This window comes from Rhineura floridana, chromosome 16 (genome assembly GCF_030035675.1).
Source record: "Rhineura floridana isolate rRhiFlo1 chromosome 16, rRhiFlo1.hap2, whole genome shotgun sequence".
Taxonomy (NCBI): domain Eukaryota; kingdom Metazoa; phylum Chordata; class Lepidosauria; order Squamata; family Rhineuridae; genus Rhineura; species Rhineura floridana.
Window position 1 is genome coordinate 19,603,495 of NC_084495.1, and position 26,680 is coordinate 19,630,174.

Genomic DNA, 26,680 nt, shown 5'->3' on the forward strand with positions numbered 1-26,680 from the left:
TGAAACAATAAGGACACTTTCAGTTTGTCTCCCCTCTCTGACTGTGACCATATTTGTCAGTTTCACCATCCATACTATATGTGTGCTATAGAAAAGTGTGTGCATAGTAGAAATATGTTTTTCTACTTGTTATTGTCTTGTTTTTTTAATGGTGCTCTTCCATGGAGTTAAACCTGCATGTACTAAGAGATATAGGGATGGGTGAGAATTTTGATTCAGTCCGCATTTCAAGCTGAATCTATCAAATCTGCACTTTCTGAAACAATATGAAAACTGAAACAGCCATCTGTTGAAATTTGCACTTATTCGAATTTTGCAGTGCAGTTCACCTGCCACACAACGTTTACAAAAATGCATGTTAGGGGAACATATTTGTGTGCATACAAATGAACATATGTGCCTGGCTTCCCCCAGGCACCTGGTTGGCCACTGTGAGAACAGGATGCTGGACTAGATGGGCCACTGGCCTGATCCAGCAGGCTCTTCTTATGTTCTTACGTTCTTATGAGTGAAAATAACATGCACAAATACATTATGAGAAATGGCTTGCAAAAATGTTTACATTAGTCAAAACTGCCTACAAAAAAATGCTTGTTAGGAGAAATTTGCACTAAAATGCTGGAGAATTTTCATAAGGATTGAAAGAAAATCACAATTGGCTGCAGAAATGTGGAGAACTGAATTTAAGATCGGAAAAATGAGAAACAGGATCGAAATTGACAGATCTTTCCATCTCTTCATACTAGTTTCTTTGAGAACTCCTTTCGTTGCTTGGGAAATGCTCTCTTGCCGTCTCAGAGGTACTGTGCCTTGAGCTCCATTTTTCAAAACAGCTGATTTCCTCCCTGAAAGGAAGACACACTGCTCACAGACTAATTGCCTTTAGGTAATTTTAAATATATATTAGAAATCTCTCCTTAGGAAACTGTATTTTGCAGGTGCTTATAGATACTTAACAATGTGCCCGGAAGTTTGAAACAATAGAATTGGCAACCTCAATTAAGACAAGCTGTGACTTTCTGTCCTGAAGGCAGACTCCAGAAGAGATGAGGCAGAAATTTGGTTCAGCTAGGATTTTAAAGTGAAACTACCTAATTCACACCTGTTGAAACAATGTGTAAACCCAAACAGGCATCCTGGGCTCCTACTGGGTGGGATATAAAATCAAATAATAAATAAATAAACACAGCTATCCTTTCAAATTCATATTTCTCTGAATTTTGTGATGCAGTTCTCCAACAAAATATTATGTACAAGTATATATATTTTAGGGGAAAGTGTACAGAAAATGCATAGTGAAAATAAAATATAAAATTCATTACATTAGGGACATTGCTTGCAAAAATGTGCACATCAGGCAAAACTGCATACAAAAATTCAGAAAATTTGCCCTAAGATGTTGATGAATATTCATAAAAAATGGCAAACTGATGCAGAGATGTGGAGAATTGAAGGGGGAATTTGAAACTGAAAGATACTGAAATTTACAGATTCATCGGTTCCTAGACACCAGTGTGCTAAATGTACATTCCTCTCCTTGATGCAAGGGGAAATAAAAGTTAATATATACAAATAACTAATGACAAATGGCAATTTGTTCTCACAGCCAGCCAGGCGTTAGGGCCTTCTTCCTTAATGTAGCTCAGTAGTGGAGCATCTGAGAAGATCACAGATTCAATCCTTGACATCTCCAGGTAGGGCTGGAGACCCTAATCTAAATCCTGGGCAGCCACTGCCAGTCAGTGTAGATAGTACTATGCTAGATGGAATATCTGGCTCAGTATTACACAGCTTCTTATATTCTCTTTATTTAAAAAGTATCCTTTAGTACAGTGATTCCCAAACTCCCCCACCCTGGACCATTTGAAAATTGCTGATGGCCTCAGCAGACCACTTAATTATTTTTCTACCTGTTATAGTAATTGTAATGTGCAGTGATAGATGCTGTACATATTTTATTGTATTACAATTTGCTTGCCATAGAATTCAGATTGTAATACAATAAAAGTAAGATTGAAAAGAACAAAATACAGTAAAGAAACCAAGATGAGTATTTAATGCAGATGTGCCGCACACCACGGGAATGAAGCTTGCAAACCACTGGTGCCCCACAGACAGCAGTTTGGGAAGCCCTGCCTGGAGGTTTCCTTTTTGACATTTCCACCATCACACTCTCCACCCTTAAGTCAGGTTTCCCAAAAGGGGTCCGCATGAAATATACCTATTGATTTCTTCATTGCATTTTGATTGTTTCTTTTATGTCTTATTTGTTTTTATTGCCTTACAATTTGAATTCTACCGCATGCAAACTGCAATACAATAAAATAGTGTTGCGCGCCTCCCCAATCTCCGAGCGGTGAGATTTCCTGGGGTCCCTGCGCTCGCCCTGGGTTTGGTTTCCTTGGGAAGAAGGTCAGCAGAGACTGTGGTGTCTTGATGAAATATGGTTTGTTTATTTACACACATTCCAACCTGAGCTTAGGATGGAGGGGTTCAAGGCATCAGCCGTCCAATATCCAAGTTTCCATCAGTGTTACAGAAGGCATCCTAAAGCCATGGTGCAGAGAGCCAGTCTCTCTGCCTGCTTCCAGTCCCCAGCCAGTCCACAACTCAAAACACAAGCCTTTCCTAGGCCGCAGGAGAGGGGGGGGGCTCTCCTGAAGAGTTTCAATGACAAAAGGGTCTTCGTGGCCCATTCACCAGTTGCTGGGAACCTGACAGACCCATTAACAAACCTGCCACTCTATTAGCGTGACAAAAGAAACTCATCTGGCCAGCCCAGCGAGTTTCTCTCCCCAAACCACAGGATTCCAAATCAGAGGCTGGAAGGGCTCATAGGAATTATCCATTCCAACCCCCATACTCACAACAATATAATTTAAGAAAGAAGCAATCAACAGATAATTAAAAATCCTACAGCGTCCACTGCAACCGGCTTACTTCTGCCGGTTTTCTTGGCTGCTTCCCAATGACATACAAGCCAGTTATTGAAATAAAAAAAACTCTATAAAAAAGGAAACAAGGAAAGAAGCCTAAGCGGTGGCTGCACGGCCTTCTACTCTCTTGAATTTCACACTTTTTTCCTCCACTTCCCAGTCCCTTTCCCCTGGACCGGGACAAAAGTACAAGGCTTTGCGTAAGGGACCATGGTGAAAATCCATACTGTTGGGAGAAAGAATGCTACGCTAGCACCGCGCGTTACAATGGCTACAATATGCGGAGGTCAGCCAAGGCCCAAAGCAATGTTCATGTAGTCCGTGGGGAGAAGCTTGGGAACCCCTGCCTCATGAGAAACTTTCTTCTTCCACCAACCAATGTAAATCTCAGGGGGAGGAGGGCGGGGCTTGGCACAGGGCCCCAACCACAGGCCAATGGGCGTGGCCACACACCCCTCCCTCCCAGCGCCTTCTCTCAACTTGGTAGTTGGGCTGGTTTCTGGGGCCATGGCGCTGTCGCGCGCTGAGCGCTGCGTTGTGCTGGTGCTGCGCTTTCTGTCGCGCGCCGTCCTCGCGCTGCTCAGCCTCGGGGCACGCGCCTCATCCTTCGCCTTCCCAGGGGGGGCGGCGGCAACGGCAACGGCGGCTCCCGCTGCTGCCCCCCGCAGAGCCCGCGCCGTCCCGCCGCCTGACCAACCGCTGCTGCTCCTCTCCGCGGTGGAGCTGGCGCGGCGCATCCGCCGCAGGGAGGTAAGGAGGCGGGGGTGGGGCAGGAAGCAGGTTGCTAAACCCATCACTCGAATAAGAGGCTTTGAAGGCGACAGGAGAAGGGCCCGCAAGGTCTCTTGGGAGTTGTAGTGTTTCTGTTTTTGACAGGGACGGTGAAGAGGGGGGTGGGGGAGCGATGGCCGTGCCCCTTCATGTCAAGAGGTTCGTTTTGAGGCACAGCCTCACCTTCTGAGCCTCTTTTGAATGTGTGGAGCCGAGGGGTGTGTGCCTGAATGTGAACGAAGGGGGGGGGAAGCGCCTTCTCCGAGCATGTGCAGAGTGCCTTGCGTGGCTGCTTGGCTTCAAATACGTTGTGAACCGCCTCGAGATCTTTGGTCATTCATTCAGGACTATTTACAGCCTGCCTGATAACCAAAGTACTTATTACAAAATTGATTTGTTCATTAGCAAATACATCTCTTTGTGCTGAACAATAATCCTGGCCTCCTCCTCCTCCAACTGATTAAGCTTTAGGCTGTGTACATGCCATACATTTAAACCACAACCCTCCCCACCCAAAAACAATCCTGGAAGCTATAGGTTATCCCTCACAGAGGTACAGTTCTCATCACCCTTAACAAACTACAGTTCCCACGATTCTTGGGCAGGGTGCTTTGAAAGTGTCATTATGCATAGCCGTTGTCAATTAATTAATAGCCTGGCTATTAATCTAGAGGGGGACTTAGTATGTTTTCTGATTGAGTGCCTGTTTATGGTCTCTGCGCTAATTATATACAATCTCTCTCCCTTCCCGCACTCCTAATCAGGGTTTAAGGAACAGGGGACCTAGGCTTCCATAATTTCTGGACTGGATACCTAGCATGTGTCAGTCTGCTTAGGAGATCCTGCCACAAAACCAGTCTGGACTCATAGGTGGATGTCCTCGTCCAGGGACATTCAGTTAACACAGTTCCAAGCTGGCAGGGGAAGGTCTGCTCCCCCCCCCCTCGCCTTGGCACCCTCTTCTTCTTTAAGGCTTGGTGTCCTGCAGTGTGTGTGTTACTTAAGGAATTTACACCTGGTCATTCCACCTCTCAGTTCTTCCAGGTGATTTCAAAACATGCCTGGTGAGAGATGTTCTCTGCCTAGGTAAGGGTGGGGTGGGGTGGGGTGGGGTGGGGTGGGGTGGAGGCTTCCACATGTAGACCTTCTAGGACAAAGCAACAAATTCCCTTGCCTTGAATCCCAGAACCTTCTCACACAGAACAAAGTCCTGGCAGCACCATTAGAAGCCCACCCCCTTGCAAACAAAAAGCAAACTTACAACAAGAATGTGGGGTGACCTTGCATTCGGTTAAAGGAAAGAGGCCACTTTTAATATTAATTGGTGCCACTTTTACAGCCGGCATGGTAAAGGCAGGTAATCTCAGGCAGCATATACAGAGCAAAGTGCAAGTATTTGCGGGTGTGTGGCTTGGAGGAATGATGTAGACACTACTGTTTCTACAGCCCACACTGCTCACTCCACCCAGAGCAGAAGGTAAAAGGAGCAAAACAATATCCCCTTGCTACACTAGCACAGTGAAGAGGCCTGCATCACGTGTCAGCAAGAGGGCTGGCAGAGGATCCAGTGGATCCTGTGCAACCCCAGTTCCCCCTCCCCCCCCCAACCTGTTTCAGGATTGCTCCTGGTGTGGATGTTACTGGTCATAGGTTCCATCTGGTGCTTGGATGGGTGCATTGCAGTGCCCCTCACTGATAGGGCTTCCCCACTGACAGTGGAGCTCCCCTGGCTGTGGAGGCCAGAGAAGTGACATCTCTCCTCCCTCCAACCCCACTCCAGCACAATGGATTGAGAGTTTGGATTGCTCCATTAGTCACCCGAGGTAGTGGTCTACTGAGTCAAAACATTTAACTTTCATACAGAAGAAAATCAAGAGCTGCGGGGAAAAATCTAGTTCCTAAAAATATGATACCTGATACTTTTCTAATTCTGCAAGAAGGTTTGGTGTGACATCTGAAGCAGCCCATTATCTCTGCAGGGGGAAAGTCTGTGAGCTGAACATTGTACTCATTTGAAAAAGGTCTCCTTGTCTGTCTTCAGCTCACCCGCTACATAAAAGTGTGTAAAAGAAATCCTACCCAGTGCAGAGGCAGCCCTTCTCCTGTTGTTTCTCTTCTGCCCGCTTTTCCGTGGTTTAAAATGTGGTCTCTCCCTCCCCTCAATACATAAATAAATCTGCAAAGAGCCCTGCTGGTGTTCATGTTGACAGAAATTGGGACTGTTTTCAACTCAAATAATTCTCACTGGCGTTGTCAATATGTGACAGAAACCAAGCTGCACCTGTGCATCCCTAGAATTAACCTAGTAATCCTGAAACAACCAAAATCGCCTGGAGAAAACTAATAGAAATCTTGTAGAAACACCCCAGTTGTGTTTTTATTTATTTATTTTATTAATAAATGTATTTGTATACCGCTATTTCATTTTTAAAAAGCATCAAAGCAGATTACAACAATTGTTTATAAACTCTATAGTAAAAACCATTACAAATACAGTAAAAACAAAAGTCAACTGTTGTAAAAAGACATTTTCTAATTGCCTGCAAAAGCCTGGCAGAACAGAAAGATTTTCAGCAGACATTTAAAAACTGAAGGCGCCTGCTGAAACTCTGTTGGCAGAGTATTCCAGAGAACTGAGCAGATGACACCGAAGGCTCGATTTCATGTCGATGTTAAATGAGCCTCGCCAAAGTAATGCAAATAGTTAGTAGGGGCAGAGAGTTACTGGTCCACAGTGATGTTGATCACGTTCCTTTATCTGCCTATGTTATCAGTTTGTGGCATGTTTGCAGGTTGGGTGGAGGAACAATAAATCAGCCTTTCTTCCTTGCCTGGTCAACTGGAGGCAGTTTTACATTCAACAGGTTTCTATTTGCAGGCCTAAATTTACGGAGGTAATAAATCTTACCTCTGTTGATGCTGTTGCTCTACTTTTATTGTCGCCTCCTCCAATTTAAAATACACCTGTTGCATAAATTGATCCTATTTTGTTTCACTGGCACTTGTTTCAGTGGAAAGTGCTATGCTCTGGGAATGCATGTCCTTCTTGAGTTGCTTTTTGTCAGGGTGGTGAAAGGATACCAAAAGTCTCTTCTCTTGCCTTTCCTTAAAGGAATGTGGGTGTGTGGTTTTTTCTCAGTAGCTTTTGTGGTGTGTGTTGCAAATAGGCTTGGAATCTTGATGGGTGACTTAGGAGGAATCCTGCATCTCATGTACACTCTCATTTGGTAATTTTTTTTTTTTTAAAGAAATCTTCAAACACTGTTCAAATTGTAACTTATCCAGAACTGGTATGATTAGCCTGGTACAGAGTAGAGACATAGGCAAATGACATTAGCTGTTACTTGCCCTTTATAGCTATACAGACGTGTGCACTCATTTCAAGCCTTCTCATGTGATCTTTCACATGCTTGTGTCACACCAGGGGTTCCCAAACTGTGGGCCGTGAGCTGCAAGCAGGTGGTCTGTGGCATATCTGGAAGATGGCACGTTCATCACATTAAATAGTCAGAACTGAGTTTTAATTGTATTTTAATTTCTTCTGTTTTATTTCTTATATTGTATTACAGTTTGAATTCTATGGAAAAATACAATAAAATCAGAGCTTGGAAAAGTTACTTTTTTGAACTACAACTCCCATCAGCCCTAGGCATCATGGCCACTGGATTAGGCTGATGGGAGCTGTAGTTCAAAAAAGTAACTTTTCCAAGCTCTGAAAAATACATAAGAAATAAAAGAAGCAATAAAAATACAATGAAAAATCAGACAGCATCTAAGCCAGAGCATTACAATTGCTCCAAAAGGCAGAAAAATTGTGAAGTGACCTGCCGAGGCCTTCAGCAATTTCCAAGTGGTCCATGGGAGAAAAATGTTTGGGAACCGCTGATGTAGACATATCTCTTCACTGTAGATGAGTTTCCAAGTAGGAAGAGAAGTGATTCATAATGATCAACATAAGCCTCTGGATGGCAGCCAAATTCTGCCGTTCTCTGAAATCATTCTTGCTGATCAGAGGCCTCTCCCACACTGCAGCACACACCCAATTGATGATAATTTGCTTTATCTTATTTATTACCGTTTGTATCGCATGTGTATTCTGCCCCAAGGAGCTCAGGGCTGGTGTACATGGGCCTCTCCAATCTTGTGAGGTACGTTAGGCTAGAATACAGTGATTGGCCCAAGGTTACCTTCTATGGCTGCATGGAGAACCTTTTCTCAAACAGTAAATGATATTCAGTGGCATACTGACAAACAACAAGGATAGTGTTGCTGGCTTTCTGTCCTCACTGTGAGGAATGGGATTAGATGGCCCTTTGATTTTCTCCATCATGGTTCTTATGAGATTCATATCTTGATTTCCCTTATCCAAGCTCTAGCCATGCTGCCAATTCTTGTGAAACAAGACATTTTAAAATATTGAGCAAGGATGCCTCTGAAAGCCACCCAGTTTATGCAAGAAATCATTTCACAAAACCTTTTATCTCTTGCAGGTGAAATGCATTGATGTCCTTGAAGCATACATTGGGAGGATCAAGCAAGTCAATCCACTGATCAATGCCCTTGTCAAAGACAGGTGAGCCTGATAAAGCCCAGCCTTTTTATCCTACAGGCTTCTACCCGTGGAAGAAAAAGGTGGACAGGTGCGGTGCTCTGCTAGAGGTTCTCTACGTCTCAGATGTTGACCTACTTTGAGTCAGTCCTGTGCCTGACGGATTCTTCCAAGCACTCATGCGGTTAGGATTTGCCACACCCTCATAGCAAAAGTAACTAGTTTGTAGCTTGTCTAAATCCAAACAAAGGGAGCTCTGCTTATTCTTAAAGCACTCAGATTTTCTCTGACCTTGTGCAGCCTGTATTCAGACTAAGAACCCGAGAGCTGGCCTACTGGAGTTGGGGGAGCAGGCAGGGGGAAGTTTCATCTCACTTAGCGTTCTGTCTCCAACAGTGAATCGGATCAGATGCCCCTGGAAAACTTGCATGGAGGGGAGGCATGGTGGAGAAAGCCATTCCCCATTGTTTATCTTTAGAGGCTTGCAATCTGAATATCAGGGCTCCATTTGTTTTCCTCCACCCCAGCTAGCCTACCCTGTTTTCAGAAGCCCGATTTACAGATTAGTGACCAATGATTGAAAAGCTGGTTTGGCTAAGCATTCTCCAGCATGCCATCTACTAGTGTGTGAGACCAGCATCTGGCACTGGGTAGGGAGCTGTTATCCTGGCAGGAGCCCAAGAGAGCCTTATATCTTCCCTGCCAATGCCTCCCCTTTCCAGGACATCAGCTGGGTCATAGTTCACAGCACAGTCTTCTTCTTTCCAAGGAGACCCCTGGTGAGAAAGCACCCTGGTGGCCAAATAGGTGCTCCTATGCTGGCTCTGGGCCTCCCACCAGATCTTCTCCAGCTGCCGTCCCTCTTGAAGTGTGTGTGGGGAACTATAGTAGGTTCTTCCTGGTCCCCAGCTTGCTCGGCAGGCTTCTGTGCCTCTTCCTCCAAAGTCTTCCTTGGGCACCTGGTTTGTTTGGATGTGAGCACGTGGCCAGCACCTGTGTTAACTTTTTAACAGGTGCATTCTACTTTGCCTGCTTGTTTCTGTTAAAAGCCAAGATAAGTTGCATGTTTGCTACTTCCTACATCTGTGCTGTATATTTAAAGCACTATCATGCCACTTTAAATATTCTTGGATGCCCCAGAGAATGCTGGGTACTGTGGTTTAATGGTACTGAGAGTTGTTAGACCCCTATTCTCCTTGTAGAGTGACAGTTCCCAGTGTTTTTACAATCTGTCCCTCTTCCCAGGGAGCTCTGGACATTGTAGCTCTGTGAGAGGAATAGTCTCCTAAATTTCTAAGTAGTCTCCTAATTCTCAGCACCCTTCCCAAACTACCCTTCTCAGGATTCTTTGAAGGAAGCATTTAACTGTTTGCGATAGTGCTTTAAATGTATGGTGCAGATGTGGCCATAATGTTCTTTTGTTGAGGATTTTTGAAACCATGGGACAGCTAGTCTTTTCTTCCAGCTAAGAACTAGCCCAGAGTTGCAGACCTAAGGGAACAGCTGGGGGCAGATCACTGTTTTGTCTATCTCTCTGAGACCAGGACCTCTGCAGAAGAATTAGCCTCTTTGCCACTAAGCAAGGCGTTGCTGGGTTGCAGTGATCACGAAGCAAAACATTTGCTCTTGCTTCCTCTAGGCTGCTTCTCTGAAGCTTCTCCTCGACTTCACCACTGACTGTGGCCCCAAAATAGAAATTTGGGAGAAACAGTGGGAATGGGATGCAGTGACCATTGCTGGAAGGTCAGTGAGGCTACAGGTAGAGATTGATGGATTTTCTCTCTTTCTTCCTGTTCTTTACCCAACTGTCCCTCCCAGGTTCGAGGCGGCCTTTCAGGAGGCACATCAGGTCGACAAGCTGCTTTCTGAGGGGCATGATGATGAAGAGTCACTGCAGGAAAAGTTCCCCTTCCTGGGGGTTCCTATTACCATCAAAGAATCCTTTGCACTGCATGGTATGTGGTTTTGTATAGCCTCCTTCACCCGTCTGTTGACCTCAGTTCATAGTCTTCCCTTATTTGATTTGTTTACCTATTTTATAGATTTACTGTATGTCATGTATAGCCTTTCAGTATGAATATTTCCAGGGCAATGTACAGTTGTCAAAGGTTCCCCACATCTGCCTTAAAACAGCAAGCAGGATAAAACCATAGGTATTTTCACAGTGTGTTTTCTCACCATTTGCACCCATGCTGTCTGCCTTCCTGCTTCATAGCCCACAGTTCCTTGGTAAAGTACAGAGGTGCAGAAAAATCTTCCTGGTGGCAGAGAGTGTCAGGCGTGACTGTGCTTCCATTGCAGTCATCTCTGCACTCCATGGAGTGAGTAGGAAGTCAGGCATGTCAAATGGAGAGTACCTAAGGGCCTTCGGGAATCCAGATGCCATCAGCCACCAGGGATAGACAATTCTAAATAAGTGGTAGGGAACTGGATCTGACTGGCCAGCTGGATCCCGATGTCCCCCAACCCCTGCAGACCACTTTGACAGATGTGTGGAGCTGCCCACCTGTTAATCGCCTAATGTCAGGTGAAGGGTTCTGCTTAGTGTAGTTTGAAATCAAAATTCCTTTGGGCAGAGATTGGCGGCAGTATGGTGTTTCAAATCATGGCTTGGGGCTTGCTCTGAGTGCCAGTCAACCGATGAATGCTGACAGCAAGCCCCAGTTGGGCAGGGACTAAGTGCATTATGGAGTTCCCAGTTGGTGCAGCTGATCCCAGTAGGGCTTGCTTGCCAAGGAACAATCAGGAGCACACTTTAAGGACAACCAGGAACACACTTTACTTGCCACCCCCCACATCATGTCACATATGACATCAGATGCAGGGCAGATGGATGAGATTTCTCCTCAAAGGCCAAATTAGGATCCCAGAGGGCCTGATTTGACCTGTGGCCCAGTGGTTCCCTCCCTACTGTTCTAAATATGTCTACTGTGTTCCTTTTATAATTGATTTCTGTACCTGGTAACGGTGACAAACAAGGAGCAGGGTTGTCTCATATACTGTATCTAGCTTCTTAGTTTCCAAACACCTGCCAATTTGTTCCACTATAAGTATTGTTCAGGAACTGTCTTCTCCATCTGATGTCAGGCCAATACAGAATGTTCCAAAGATGTATTGTTACATATGCTCCTTTGGTATTGTTCCCAATATGCTTGTCTAGATTGGAATGATCATTTGATTTGTTTGCTTAAAATTTTTACTCACCTTTACATGCAGAATACCCAAGGTGGTTAACAATAGAATACATCTTAGTATATAATAAAAAGGTAAGGCTGTCATAACACAGCTGTTCACTTCACTGCCAATAGGTGGCACTGCAAACTACAGCACAACAACAGACTTTTGAGAGTTGCTGGACCAGTGGAGGAGGGGAACGGAGGCAGGCAGGTGTAAAGGGAGGGGGTGTTTTTTGGTGAGGGCGGATGGGTGGGTAGGTGTGGTGGGTGAGCAAAGTGAGCAGGGTTGCAGCCCCAAGAGAACAAACTATCATAACAAGTATATATGCATGGTGTAACTGGCATTAACTGATAGGCTTGTCCCTTAGTTGTGTTCTTCATAATTCATTTTTCTCAATGCCCATCAACTGGGAGTAGGCAGTTTCCCACTTCCCCTTCCCTGAATCCCCTTCTCTCATTCCACTGAAAGCATGTGGGGTTCTTTGCATTTTAGTAAGTGTAATGTAAAGCCAATAACCTTGGGTTTCAACAGCCAGACCAGAAATACTGGGCAATATCCAGCTAAGTCATATTCGGAGTAGACCCGTGGAAATTAATGGACTCAAGTCTATTGATTTCAGTGGTCTACTGTGAGCACGACTCACACTGGCTATCGCCACATGGATTTTTAAGCTAAAGGTGGACCTCAAAAGTGGGTTGTCCAGGCCACACGCCAAGAGGATCAGTCCAAGAGGATCAGTCACGGCCACCCCAAACTCCAGCAGGAAATGCTCTGACCGTGATAGGCAAGTAGGAAAATCCCTCACAACCAGAACCCTGGGCTAGCCAAGAATACCAAGTCATGAGTGCACATGTGTTGGGGACAGCCCCTAGTTGCCATGGAGGCCATGAAATGTATTCTTCATTGCCACCTCTACCCATCTTGCAGGCAGCTTAGCCCTCTTCATTAGCCGTGGCTGGAAAGATGGGCCTGGCAGACAGAGCTCGTTTTCCTTCCTATCCCCTTTAGTTCTCTGTGGTGCTGCTGCTCCCTCCTTCAATGCTCTTCTCCCTCCTTAAAAGAGGATGCTCCCTTGTCCTGAGCCAGACCAATGATCCAAGTAGCTCAGTATTGTCTGCACTGACAGGCAGCAGTTCTCCAGGGTTTTAGGTGGGAAAGTCTTTCCCAGCCCTGCTTGGCGATGCCAGGGATTGAATCTGGGACCTTCTGTGTTCAGTTCATGTGCTCTGCTACTAAGGTGTGGCCCTCCTCGTGCACATTCATTTGTTTCCCATCCCCTTTCACAATTCTCTAGTTCCCAATAGGCTGTTTGCCATCTTGCTTCCGGGTTATTTGTTGACAGTTAATTCCTCGGATCGTTCTGCCTTTGGCTCATTTCAGAGTTTTTGCTTGCGTGGCCCAGGGTGTTTTAAACTAGCAATTTTAGCATTTTAAAGGTGGTTTTGTTATTCCCCCCCCCCTGACAATGATAGACTCAAAACAGACAGCACAGAACACAAAAGTGAAATTATCACCAAAACCATCAATAAAACATATTCCTCTAGTAGAATCAGGTGGTTTGGGGCGGATCTGGGCTTTGACCAAATCGGGTTGAGACAGGCCTACATTGGCCTGGGCCGAATTGGTGAGTGCAGTCCTGCTGGCTGTGGGGGGCTGCTTCCCACTGGCAAGCAACACCCAGCAGGGTTAAACTTTGCTGTGGTGGGGGGACAGTGGAAGAAGGGGCAACATTTCCCCTTCCAACCATATGTTTAACTAGGGTTTTAGAACCCTAATTGAACATTATGGCTGGCCCCTAAATCAGTTTGGGCCCTCATCCAGGTTGGGTTGACCCTGGATTGGATTGGGTCAGGACCAGTCTCAGTTCCCAGACTGAGGCCTGGATTGGGGTGGGTGGGGCATGCACAGTCCTATCCCAGAGCACACAGTCTGTATACAAATCATCCCAGTCCTAACAAATGGCTTTCTGGATACATTCCCAAATTCCTTTTTCAGTCTTTCTCTCTCTCCCAAGTCCCATCATCTCTACTGTACTGGCTGGAGCTGATGAGAGTTGCGAGGCCAACAACATCTGCAGGGCCACAGGTTCTGCCTGCCACTGACCGGTACCAAGTCAGTTTGTTCCTGACTTTCTTAAACTGCAGTTCCTGCATTCTTTTAAAAGCAGCTTATCTCGTTCCCAGTTGAGGAGATCTTGAAAACAATGATTGCCGACCATATGTAACAATGTTGCTTGAATGTGACTGCGGGCGAATGCTAGGGGCATTCTTCTAAGAGTGCATGACTCACCCAGGACTTGGGAGACAAGCAGGTGGTTCCACTACTAACTTTGAGGACTTTGCTTTGTGTAATTGTGCAAGCTGTGTTAAAATCCTGCCATGTTGAGGGCTCCAGATCTGATTGCAACTTAGCATTTCTCCTATCCCTGAGTCCTTGCTGCCGCTCAGGGTGGGTGGGAAGAATAGCAGACTGCTTCAGCAAAATGCTTCTTCACCTGTCAATCCCCAGCCGGTTTCTGTACTACAAGGCTGAGCCAGGGGAGTAAGCAGGGAAGAGGAGGAGGAGGAGGTCAGAGGAAGCTCAGCCAGGAAATTAACAGATTGTACGTTGAAAACTGGTTCCTTCTTGGCTGAGCCAAACTTCTTTCTACACACTCAAAACATGCGAGATACTGCTTGGTTTGAGGACTGTGTGGACTGGAACTGGCTGGAAAGGAGGAGATAATTATAAAGCACAGAGTGAGCAAAATTCTTCTTTGTCTTATGATTATGATTAATTAATTTATATACCACCTTTCCCCCTGAAGGAGCCCTGGGCAGCAAACATAAACAAAACAATTTAACAGGAATCAGTTCTTAGGTTTTGTTTTTAAAACTTTTGTGTGTTTCTGAGCTTGTTGTTTTGTCCGTTTGAGTTTGCAGTGAAAGTGTGGTGTGTTGCTTCCCCGCGCTGGAATGCTGGGAAGATGAAGATGAGCTTGTTTCACTACAGGCTAGGAATGGTTTCCTAAAAATGGAAACACCTACAAACCAGAACCATTCCTGCCTGACAAAGGGTCATTGAAAAAATGCCATGTGCCTGTGGCCTGCTGTCCAGTGTATTGCTCTAGTTTTTAGATAGTCCTGGAGTTGAGAATGTCACCATGTAGCCGTTTGGGGGGCGGCTACTCCCTTGGCTCTTGGTCTCATCATTGTCCTTTATCTGTGTGCTTGACCAGTATATCTCTGACCCATTTTTTCCTTTTGTGTCAGGGTTGCCCAACGCCTCTGGATTGGTTAGCCGTCGCAACATCATCTCCACGTCTGATGCCACAGTAGTCTCATGGGTAAAGCGAGCAGGCACCATCCCACTAGGGGTGACCAATTGTAGCGAGCTGTGCATGTGGTTTGAGTCAAGCAACCGGATCTACGGCCGGACCAACAACCCATATGACTTAGAGCGCATAGTAGGAGGCAGCTCGGGTGAGTGGGCTGTCCCTTGTGGGGAGCACATGCGTGACTCATCAGATGAATTGAACCTGGCTAATAGAGTCTGCTGCAAGTGATTAACTGCCCGTGGGACAGGGGAGTTTGGACACATGACCAGAACTGAGCAAGAATGTATTGGGCACCTGAAGTTCACTATGACCACATTCATACCATACATTTAATCCAGTATTATTCCACTTTAAACACTTATGTCTTCCCTATTCCCATCACAGAGGTTCAGTTCCCAGAATGGTTTTAATAGTCAATCCCTCTTCCCAGAGAACTCTGGGAGCTATAACGCTGTTAGGGGAATAGGGATCTCTTAACAACTCTCAGACCCTCCGTGGCGCAGAGTGGTAAGCAGTGGTAACGCAGCCAAAGCTCTGCTCACGGCCGGAGTTCGATTCCAACGGAAGGAGGAAGTCGAATCTCTGGTAAAAGGGGTCGAGGTCCACCCAGCCTTCCATCCATCCGTGGTCGGTAAAATGAGTACCCAACATATGCTGGGGGGTAAAGAAAGGCTGGGGAAGGAACTGGCAATCCCACCCCATATATATGGTCTGCCTAGTAAACGTCGCAAGACGTCACCCTAAGAGTCGGAAACAACTCGCACTATAAGTGCGGGGACACCTTTACCTTTACTTTAACAACTCTCAGCACCCTTCACAAACTACAGTTTGAGCTCCTACTGGGAGGAAGGGCGGGATACAAATTTAATAAATACATACATAATACTTACAGTTCCCAGGTTTCTTTGGGGGAAGCCATGACTGTTTAAAGTGGAATAATAATGGAATAAATGTATGGTGTGAATATGGCCTTGGGAACACATTGCTTACTCTTCATTTAAATATAACGTACCATTTAAATATAATGTAGAGGAAGGGTTGTATGGAGTATGAGGTGGAAAGCAACGTGGCATAATTTGCAAGTTAGGTGTGCATAAAACCTCTGGGTGGTATTCAATGTTAGTCCTACCTGAGTAGACCCATTGATGTTAACGGACATGACTAACATAGGTTCATTAAATTTTGTGGTTGTATTCTGAGTAGGCCTTAGATGAATACAACCTCAGCGGCCTTTCTGTTCTGTTGGGTCTGCAAGTGTTTGAGATTAAATGAAAAGCACTGAGTGGTGGCACAGTCCCCGGAGCTGGAGGAAGTTGCTTCACTAGCTCTGATTCTCTGGGTGTATTTGGCTCTCGCAGAGCAGATCCTGTGAGTGGCAAATATGAGGTTGCTCAGATTTGTCCCTGGTCTAATGCCAGTCTGACTTTTTTTTCCCTTCTAGGAGGAGAAGGCTGCATCCTGGCAGCTGCTGGCTCCGTGATTGGCCTGGGCGCAGACATTGGGGGCAGCATCCGTATGCCTGCTTTCTTCAATGGGATCTTTGGACACAAGCCCACCCCAGGTCCTATATGGCCATTTCTTGTTGAATATGTTTCTCATTCTCACCAAGTTAATGAAAAGAGCCAGTAAGGGGTAAAGAACAGTTGTAGGTCCTCTAGATGCGTGGAATAGAAAACTGATCTGGACCTTAAGGCACCTGGCTTTAAGAATCTGGGCATCCAGTTCAGCAGGAGAGTCGTGGACTTTTCCTGAAAAGTGTGGCTGTCTTGGCCACATGAACTGGCATTTCTGTAGCAGAAGCAGTCCAAATGTTGCAGCAGTCTCCTGTTGAAAGTCATTATTTTTTTTTTGTCATTTGGAAACTGCCTGAAATGTTCTAAGCATTGTGCAGCTATGAAAAGACAAGACAATCCCTGCCTGTGGGCTCACAGCTTAATAAACATGCTGCAAAAGTAACGAATGGGGAGGAAAGAGAGCACAAGCTTTAGAACCCCTGCTCCTTCTCTGGCCCATGTGTGGGGCCAGGTTGATCTCCCCTGCCCATAATGGTCCTTCTGGCAGCCAGGACCTGATCGTGCCAAAGGCCAAAGTATGGTTCCCTTCAGCTCTCTATTCTCAGGGACAATTGGCAGTAGGAGCAGAGAGTTCTTTCTGTCAGAAAGCCATATTGTGGTTTGGACCTAAACTAACCTTGAATATAATACTGTCTGTCTATCTGTGATGGTATATGAATATGAATGGGTTGCTAGTTTGTTTCCGGGCCCAATTCAAGGTGCCCTTGCTCATATTTAAAGCCCTAAACAACTTAGGCCCCAAATATTTGCAATACTTCCTCCTTCCCTACAGACTCTCTCAGGTGTTAAAATCAGCAGAGGGGGGCCCCCTTGGTAGTTGCACTGCCCTCAGACACTGGGGTGGGGGATGGCGGCCCAGGAGAGGGCATTCTCTGTGGCAGCTCCTAAGTTGTGGAATTCCCTCCCCAGAGAGGTGCATGTAAGCTGAAGACCAATCCTGGCCTTTGACATCTGAGCGAGAGATAATTTCAAGACTCACCCAATTCCTGTGACTGTAATTTGTTTTAAACTGTTTTTTTTTAGTATTGAATTTTATATTGCTGTAAGCACCCTGGGACGCCTTATGGTGCAGGGTGTGTAAGAAATTAGATTAATGATGATGATGAATCCTACTCCATCACTACCACCACCAAACCATAAGGATGTGGTTTGTCATGCAAACACCATGCCTCTGTGTGTATCTAGATGTGGTTCCCAATGACGGCCAATTCCCTAATGCTGTGGGTATTCGGACAAAGTTCCTGTGCACCGGCCCAATGTGCCGTTATGCGGAGGACCTGGAACCTTTGTTGAGGGTCATGGCTGGACCAAGCATCACAAAGTAGGTGGTTTCTCATTGCTTTGTGGTGCATAAAAATGAATCCCGACCCTCATCCTAGGAAGCACAAATGCTTTTGGTGTCTGCCATCAGTATTGCTGGCTCTCTCTTGTCACCCGATTGTAGAACTCTGCAAGGGGAAGAGCAGGGCTGCCTAAGGCAAAGGTCAGAAATTCCTCACCCCACCATACCATGTACAGAAGCCAACTGGACTAGCAGCTGAATCTTATTTCAACGCTGGCAATGGGGCAGCATCCTTTGCTGTACCCGCGGGCAGCAGGCTTGCTTAGGGGGTGCTGCACTAGCTGTATGGCATACCCAGCTCCAGTACTTTGCTGCTGTTCCCTGCCCTCCAGCATCTGCTGACTCAGTCTGCCTAATGGTTGGGCCGGCCCTGGGAGGACAGTATTCCCACTGGTTTGGGCCCCTCTGTGGCAGTAGTATTCTACCGAGATCTGGTAATAAGAACTAGGTGTTCATCAAGGAGTTGGTCCATGTCAAAGCCTGCTGTGCAGATTGGAACTTGTTTGCCCCTCTGAGGGACAATGGAACCACAGTGCTCCTCACTGTTGACTTGTGGCTGTCTTCTTTCTTTCGCTTCAGGTTGAAGCTGGATGAAAAGGTATCCCTGGAGAATGTAAAATTCTACTTCATGGAGCATGATGGAGGCTCGATCTTTGTTTCCCCGGTGAACAAAGAGATTCTCCAGGCTCATCGGAATGTAAGAGGAACCTGCATCAGATTGCTTAAAAACTTGAGAGCCATCACAATAACAGGGTGTTTAGGTAGGAGTTTAGGTAAACAGCAGCTTAGACAGGGAATTCTGTCTGTGTGCTCCTTCTTGCACCCCAACCTATCTGGGCACTATTTTTGTCAGAATCATACAAAGCACAGGTTCAGTTCTTGGTATCTCCAGATAGGGAAAAACCCCTAGAGAGCCACTGATACACTGCTTTTGTGTCTACCCTGATGATGATGATGGTAGTGGTGATTTTATAGTCCCAGGCTATGGTCTGAATACACATGAGGCCACCATCTTGCTGAAGCTAAGCAAGTCTGGGTCTGGTCAGTGCCTGGCTGGGAGACCGCTTGGGAACCACATATATGCCTCCTTGGGTTCTATGATGAAAGAAAGGCCGAGTATAAATGAAATAAATAAATAAGTAAATAATAAATGTATTTCTTTTTACAAAAAAACAAGTCTCAAAGGGACTTACAGCAAGATTATGAATACAAAGATACCGTAAAATGGCCAAAAGCAATAAAATCATGCGTACATACCTTGGTGTAGGATTGCCAGCTCAAAATGGCAACCTTAAGGGATACTTGCGGAGCTGGGATATCTAAGATTGGGGGCATTTTACTCTGTTTCAGCTGTGGCTGTCTTGAAACTGGAGGGTATTGATCAACCTTCCGTCAGTCACTGTTGCAGTGGAAGTATTGAAGGGTATGGAGCACTGTTCTCCATCCTTCGCTGTAAGAGAGAAAGTGTTCACACATGATTACAACTGACTGATGTATGCAGATATTTGGGGGGGGGGAAGGTCACTTTCCAAAGTCCACAGACAAAGTCTTTGTATCATGGCACCTGAAACACAGTGATACTGCTGGAAAGTTGTTCAGCTGTGGATGCCCAAGCCATGAGCCATATCAAATTGTGTCCATGCATGTGTGAATGACCCCTCAGTGTTTCTGCAGCTTGAGATTAGAATGTGAGAGATGCTGCCAGTTTCTTCTGTCTCCATTGGAATGGTGATAATACTGTTTTCCTGTCCTCTGTCTGTGTGGTGTGTTAAAAATCTTGTATTTCCCCCCAATTGTTACTGGTCCTTGAATGGCCTTTGACCCTCAAGCATCCCACCCTCTTTTAATAACTATTTACTATATGGCTGTTCTTCCCCCTCCCCCTTATGTTTTAAGGTGGTAAAGCACCTGGAGGCTGACTTAGGGATTCAAGTTCAGCACGTGACCATTCACAAAATGAAATATTCCTTCCAGATCTGGTCTGTTATGATGTCTTACAAGGACAGCGATGGGCAGGTATGCAAAATGCAGGCTGGGGTGTAAGCCCACTGCAACAGAAAGTCTTTATTCCTGTGGTGATGTTGAGGAGAGAGAGGCTAGTGTGTTTCACTCTTACAACCTTCAGAGTACCTATTTCACATTGACTGTTAAAGAATTCATGCATGTTGTCGTGAACCCACCCTTCACCAGGGTTGATCGCTCCTAACACCCCACACTTGGTTCAGGAAATCCCCACCCAGCGAGATGCTTGCCTCACCCTGGGTCGGATATGCTCTTTGCACAAGCTTCAGCCTTTCCACCTTTTGTCCCACCCAAAAGGTGACCACTGGTGTGCACTGTTAGCACAATAGGATGTAGGTACAGGAACTGAACAGGACCCTGATATGCTAGCACACGTGACAAGGCAAACATGCAGGAATTTAAATGAACCAAGTAACTTTATGAAAATACAAGATGTTAAATAGTATATTGATGTATAGTCCCTGTCCTCCCTGCCTGTCCTACCCCCCTCTAACTAATATGTAATCCACCCTTTTCCACCCAGCTCACTCCCACAATACAACCTCCCTCCTTCCACTCCAAATCACAAATCACAAAAACCTCCCAGCTGACAAAAACAACTGTCTTTTATTCAAACCTCCCTTAGAACTCTCACTCATACCTCCCCACACCTGACAGTCTTACATCTTTTATTGTTAATCCTGTCTTCCTAATGGCAGCACACTTTTCAAATCTTCCAGATGCTCCTCCAAGGTTGCATTTATAAATGGCTGTGTCATCTATGTAAGCCAGGATGAAATCTGACATGCCACGGAGCACTTCATTAACCAGTTTTTGAAAGGATGCAGGACTATTTGATAAACCAAAAGGGAGCACTTTGAACTCATAAAGCCCGTCTGGTGTTATAAAGGCTGGTTTTTCTCTGTACTTTTTTCCTCAACGTGCATTTGCCAGAATCCCTTACATAAATCACTGATGGATATTACTGTGGCTGCACTCAATAAATCTAATAGGGTATCCATTCGTGGCATAGGCTAGGCATCCATGACTGATTTTGTTAAGCCTCCTATAGTCCACACAGAATCTGATGGTTCCATCAGGTTTATTAACTAAAACTATTGGTGAGGTCCATGGGCTGTTAAATTCCCTAATAACACCCAATTCAAGCGTTTCCTGCACTTTTAAGGTTGGTTCTACCAGGCTTTGAACTAAAAAGGATTGTAAATGTTTGCAGAATTTCTGTGATAGCATCTTGGGTTTCCTTAGGTGTATCTTTTGGCCCATTTAATTTGATCTAGGCCTCCACTCTCTTTGCTTTGCTGCAAAAGATCTTGTGCCTTTCTATAATCTTCTGTGGGTAATATTGTGAGATGGTAAACAGGAGCCTCCCTACTGTAATATGGATTCAACACATTAATGTGCACCACTTCCTGTTTTCCCCCCTCCACATTTGCAACATTGCATGGTAAGGTCATATTTATCCTTGACCGTATATGGCTCCTCCCATCCAACTTCCAATTTATTATGCTTCCTAGGTTGGAAAACCGTAACTTTGTCCCCAGTTCCAAAATGTCTTGCTCTAGCTTTTTGATTGTACCACTGATTCTGTCTTCGTTGCGCAGTGGTTAAGTTTGCCTGAGCTAGTTCCATTGTTTCCTTTAACTTTTGGCGTAGGTCCATAACATATTGTACTACAGACACTCTCTCTTCAGACACACCTTCCCAACCTTCCCTCATAAGGGATAAAGGGTTTCTTGGCCTTCTGCCAAACATCAGTTCAAATGGGGAAAAACCAGTTGAATCTTGGAGCACATCACAATAAGCAAACAACATACAAGGCAGTTGTTTGTCCGAATCATATGGGAGGTCTGCCACAAATGATTTCATCATATTCTGTAAAGTTCCATTATATTTTTCCACTAGGCCATTGGTCTGTGGAAGATACACTGTTGATGTGAGGTAGTTTATGCCACAACATCTCCACAAACATTTAATTATATCTGATAAGAATACAGTTCCCCTATCAGATATTAGTTCACGAGGAAATCCTAAACATGAGAATATTTTTAATAGGTCCTCTGCCACTGTCAATGCATCAGTGTTTCGGAGAGCTTCAGCATCAGAATAACGAGTTGCAAAAGCCACCACACTGATTGCAAAACGTTTTCCACTCTGAGTGGGTTTTGTAAAAGGACCTACTATATCCATAGCCACTCTATAAAAGGCTTTCCCAATTAAGGGCATTGGTTGTAAGGGTGCTTTAATTCTTCATTCACCCTTTCCCACACGTTGACATGTCTCACAGGATTTATAATATTCTGTAACCTCTCTGGAGATATTTGGCTAATAGAAATCAAGCACTAAACATCTGCACATTTTCCCAGTTCCCAAACGTCCAGCCACAGGTATGTCATGAGCCAATCTCAACAACTGTAGGTTGTAGGTCTTTGGAACTGTTTTTCAGCCACACAACGTTCACCTCTGATAACTAGTAGCCATCTTCTATATAGCAAGCCATTCTCCCAGAAGACTTGTTCCCTTTGGGATTGCCCAAAAGAACTTTCTTCGTGTTGTGCTACAGCTCTCAAAGATTTCAAGCTCTCATCATACCTAGTAGTGCTTTCAAATTCACTGTCTCCCTGTGCTGCGACGGCAGAAGGTAGCGGGCACTTGTATCACATGACTGGACCCCTCCCTGGTTGCTAGGCACAAGGGTCAACATTGGATTTGCTTCTGACACATTCTTACAGGCATTATTTTCCTCATTCAACATTGAAACTTTCTCCCCTCTTGCTTTCTGGGACCTAATGACAATATATGATTGCTTATTATGAAACACAATATGCTTCCCCAGAATAAAAGACTCACTCTACTTAACCCCATATTCTCCTTCAAAACCTCTCCAGTTCACTGCAACTCTTGCCAATGGAATTTGAACCAGCTCTCCCCGTAAAATATTTTCAGGTTTAACCAGATCTGTGCATATAAGTGATATTTCTGCCCCAGGTCCAAAACTGCCAAATAAATGCATTCCTTCACAGTCACTTTTTCCTGAGTGTCAAACTCAGGCAGTCTATTCCACTTCAACATATAATGTTGTAACCCCTCAGGTTTGTTCGACACAGGGTTACTCTGAACCTGGACCCACCTCACTGAGGTGGTTTTTCCCTTATCAATTCACATTTGGGGACATGCAGACTTAAGATGTCCAATTAATCCGCACTGGAAACATGCTCTGTCTGTATTGCCAAACAGTGGTTTAACAGACTGCTGTTTCTCTGGACTGGCTGGTGTCTGCTGAGTTTTGGCTTTTTCCATATCTCTCTTCAATTCCCCACTTTTATGCATTTAATGCATGTGCTTCCCCCACAAGAATCCTAAGAACTGTAGTTTAAGGGTGCTGGGAATTGTAGTTCTGTTATGAATAAACTACAGTTCCCAGGATTCTTGGGAGGAAGCCATGTGCCTTAAATGTATACAGTGGATGTGACCAAAGATTCTTCCTGGAAATGTACATTGCAGAGGAAGATCAGTAATGATGGGCAAATTGCTTTTCAGGGATGCTGATCTTCTCCCTGAGGCTTCCATGAAACTCTATAATGTTCCCTAGCATTTGAAAAAATGCTCACTAAAGCCTGTCCATGTCTGGTTCCACAGCTCTTCCCCTCCCACTATTGAAGATTTGTCATATCCAGTAACAGTGAGCTAGTAGTTTTGGTACAGACTGCAACCCTTGCATAGAAAAACACTAGTTATTCCACCTAGAAGCAGGAAATGTTCCAGAATTCTCTCCATCCTTGCTTTTCAATGCACTTTATTTGCAGGAAACTGAAACATTCACAGATCTGCTTGGTGATCATGGAAAGCCAGTGTGGCCATCATGGGAGCTGGTGAAATGGATGATTGGGAAGTCTACACATACTCTCCCAGCCATTGGTAATGTCTCGTTTTTCAACTCAGAATTTTTTTTTTTTAAAAATAGTTGCAGTTCTTTTTTGGGTTGGAGGGGGTAGTTTTGGCCAGGCTGTGGATGATTGCCTGGTAACTAAAACAGGATTGTAGTAAAAAAAATTTCATGCAATAATGTTTCAGGACCAGAAGGTGGCACCATTTCTCTAGAAGTAGGATGCTGCTGCTGACAATCTAGGCTCTCCTTGATAAGGAATTCAGGAGTCTGTCTAGTCATCCTGCCCAGTTGTGTTCATGGAGATACCTGCTTCAGAGTGAGGGACAGCACCTACTTGACCAGAGCAGCAAGAAAGACAGAATCGCTAAGAGTTGTTTTCAAATGATTGTGTGTCATGCCTTGACTCTCTAATTCCTAGTGTGGTGCCTTCCAGATGCTGTTGGATTCCAAGTCCCATCAGCCCCAGCCAGCATGGCTAACAATCAAGGATGATGGGAGTTGTAGTCCAGCAGCACCTGCGGGGCACAGTGCCAGCTACCCCCTGCTCTAATAAATGACTTTATAAATGCCATGGACTGTTGCAGTAACTGCTTTTCAACTTTAACCTGCCCCTGTCTCTGCTCTCTATTTCTCCCCCTTTTTTAGCACTAGGATTAACTGAGAAGTTTGTGAAATACAGACCCAAGGGGAATGCTAAGCTAGCAAGCATGGCACAGAGTCTGAAGACCGAGATAGAGGATTTACTGGGAAATGATGGTGTCCTCCTATACCCTTCCCACCCTGTAGTTGCTCCCAAACACCACACTCCCCTGGGGATGCCTTTCAATTTTGCCTACACGGGTAAGACGTTCCTCTCTTTCATATGTTTGTATTAGGTATGTATGCCTGCTTAAGAGACCCTTCACATTCTACATCTATATCAGAATTGTCTTTAGACATCATAACTGTTTGTATTTGCCACCCTGGAAGGGTGGGATATAAATTTAATAATAATAATAATGTAGTGCCTTTATTGTGCATGAGTACAAGAGGACAGGTCAATGCCCCAAAGAGCTAACAATGAAAAATTCAACATAGAGGAAACGGAGAAAAGGGAGGGAAGCAGAGGCTAGGATAAACCAGGAAACAATATTCAGTTGTCTCAGTTGCATGTGCTTTGCTCACCTGTAACTCAGCCTATCGGTATAGGCTTAGCATTGCCTCGAAAATGGCACCGAGGTGTTGACCATTTCAGCTGTGCTATTGGTATCCTCAGTATGAGGGTCTTATTGAAGTTTATTCATCAATTTTGTGTACAAATATTCCTGGTAGTGTGGTTTTGTCTGAAAGCTATTTCATATGTAGGTGAATCTGGATTTCTTTACATGTAATGGAGCGTGGGTTTGCACATGTGTATATGCTTATGTGCACCAGCCATATAATATATGATGCAGGCAAATGTGTGGTGTACACCTGTAAATGCAATACAACCCTGTCCCCGAATCCCACTACTTCTAAACAAGGGTGATGAACCTTTTACACTGTCATCACTGTGACCGGGACTCTCTGGATGTGGAGCAAACTGTGCTTTGTTTATTAGAGGCCTCTGTGACTCATGTTGTCTGATAGCCAATTCAGATATTCTTGCACTTTAGAAAACCAACTGGATACATTCCAAATTCTCAAGGAATGATTCTAGATGGCAGCGGATGAAAAATGACTGGGTTGTTTTGTTTTGTAAAGAAGTGCTTTAAGTCTCTAATTTTTCCACTCTCTCTCCTCATTCAGCCATTTTCAACATACTGGGCTTACCGGTGACCCAGTGCCCACTGGGCTTGAACAAGGAAGGCCTCCCACTGGGTGTCCAGGTGGTGGCGAGACCCTACAATGACCACTTGACTCTGGCCGTGGCGCGATATTTGGAGAAGGCATTTGGAGGCTGGGTTCTGCCTGGTACATCATAGCATGACTTGCTTGGGCCCTGCTGACAGCAGAAATATGAAGACCATCCAGTCTGTGAAATCCAGCATCGGGCAACTGCATCTGAAACTGGGAGAGCTGTGATGCCACGTACACCCCTGCTTGCAACCGAAGGGAACTTAGATGGCACAACTCATCCACCTTAGGTATCCTCTCCCATGAGGCCAAAGGTGACATGGTGGAAGCCCAGCTGCATCTTTCATTTTCTCCCTTTCCCATTACAAAGTGACTTGAGAAGCTTAGGCAGGAGGACATTCTCTGCTTTCTCAGGGAAATCAGGGCTTTGGGGTTGGGGGGCTGTGTCTGGGGACAATCGCATTCTGTGATGTGGGAGAGGGTAGTCTGTTCATTTGTCTTGACTGAGGGATTGGCAAAACAGGGCTTCAAGTCCCCTACTTCCGTTATTTTTTTCTGCTTTTGAGACCAGACCAGACCAGACCAAGGACATCATAGAGCTGTGCTGGAGATTAATTCCCCTACAAAAAAAGTCTTTGGGAGACTGGGGTCCCCATCTTGGATAGAACACTGAGAACAGTGCTGGACAAGGAGCTCTCTTGTAACCTTGCCTTTTCATGGACTCCTGCTTAAGTTGGGCTTGGCATTTCCTCTTATGGTGGGAGATGCATAGGGCAGCTATTACATCTCTTGGAAGGCACATTTTAATACATCTGGGACCACTTCGTTTGAGGCATGATGGATCAAGTGCATGTACACACATACACACGCACATACACACACTCCTCTTCTGATCCTATGGGACAGCGTCTTGTAGCTGTGAGGTCCAAGTCCTGCTTTGTTATTGGTGGAAGCCTTTTTTTATTGTGACGCTGTTGATTGATCATTACTATATTCCACACAGGCCTCTTGATCTGGTGCATTGAAAAACAATGGGCTGTCAACCAGTTGTCGTGGGCCAAATAAAAATGAAACGTGTCGTTGCACTTAGAGAATATAATGTATTATCCAACACCTCAGGTCTGTTCCTTTGTTGGTTTTTTCCTCTTTTCTAACCAGATCTAATGTTAGTCGTTGTGAAGCAAGGACCCGAAATGTCCTTTGGCCATAAGGATGATGGTGTATGTAATTAACTAATTAGGTTGTGCTGTTCTCCCAGAGCTAGACCTAAAAGGGCTCGAGAAGCATTTATG

At 45.1% G+C, this 26,680-nt stretch overlaps 1 protein-coding gene across 1 annotated transcript; it reads left to right on the forward strand.

Moving 5' to 3' along the window:
- The first annotated feature begins 3,382 nt into the window (after positions 1-3,382).
- FAAH2 (fatty acid amide hydrolase 2) lies at positions 3,383-26,499 on the forward strand. Its single transcript, XM_061598755.1, has 11 exons — positions 3,383-3,686; positions 8,198-8,280; positions 10,075-10,211; positions 14,685-14,894; positions 16,191-16,310; positions 17,509-17,644; positions 18,245-18,362; positions 19,562-19,681; positions 23,491-23,602; positions 24,219-24,413; positions 25,341-26,499. Exons 1-11 carry the CDS (start codon positions 3,444-3,446, stop codon positions 25,514-25,516), a joined length of 1,650 nt encoding a protein of 549 aa, XP_061454739.1. The 5' UTR covers positions 3,383-3,443; the 3' UTR covers positions 25,517-26,499.
- The last annotated feature ends 181 nt before the right edge of the window (positions 26,500-26,680 follow it).

Bases quoted from the DNA above. Each gene is read 5' to 3' on its own strand.
- FAAH2 (XM_061598755.1), top strand. From the start codon at position 3,444: ATGGCGCTGTCGCGCGCTGAGCGCTGCGTTGTGCTGGTGCTGCGCTTT. The intron at 19,682-23,490 runs GTATGCAAAATG...CTTTATTTGCAG, and splicing joins ACAAGGACAGCGATGGGCAG to GAAACTGAAACATTCACAGA. The intron at 23,603-24,218 runs GTAATGTCTCGT...CCCCTTTTTTAG, and splicing joins ACATACTCTCCCAGCCATTG to CACTAGGATTAACTGAGAAG.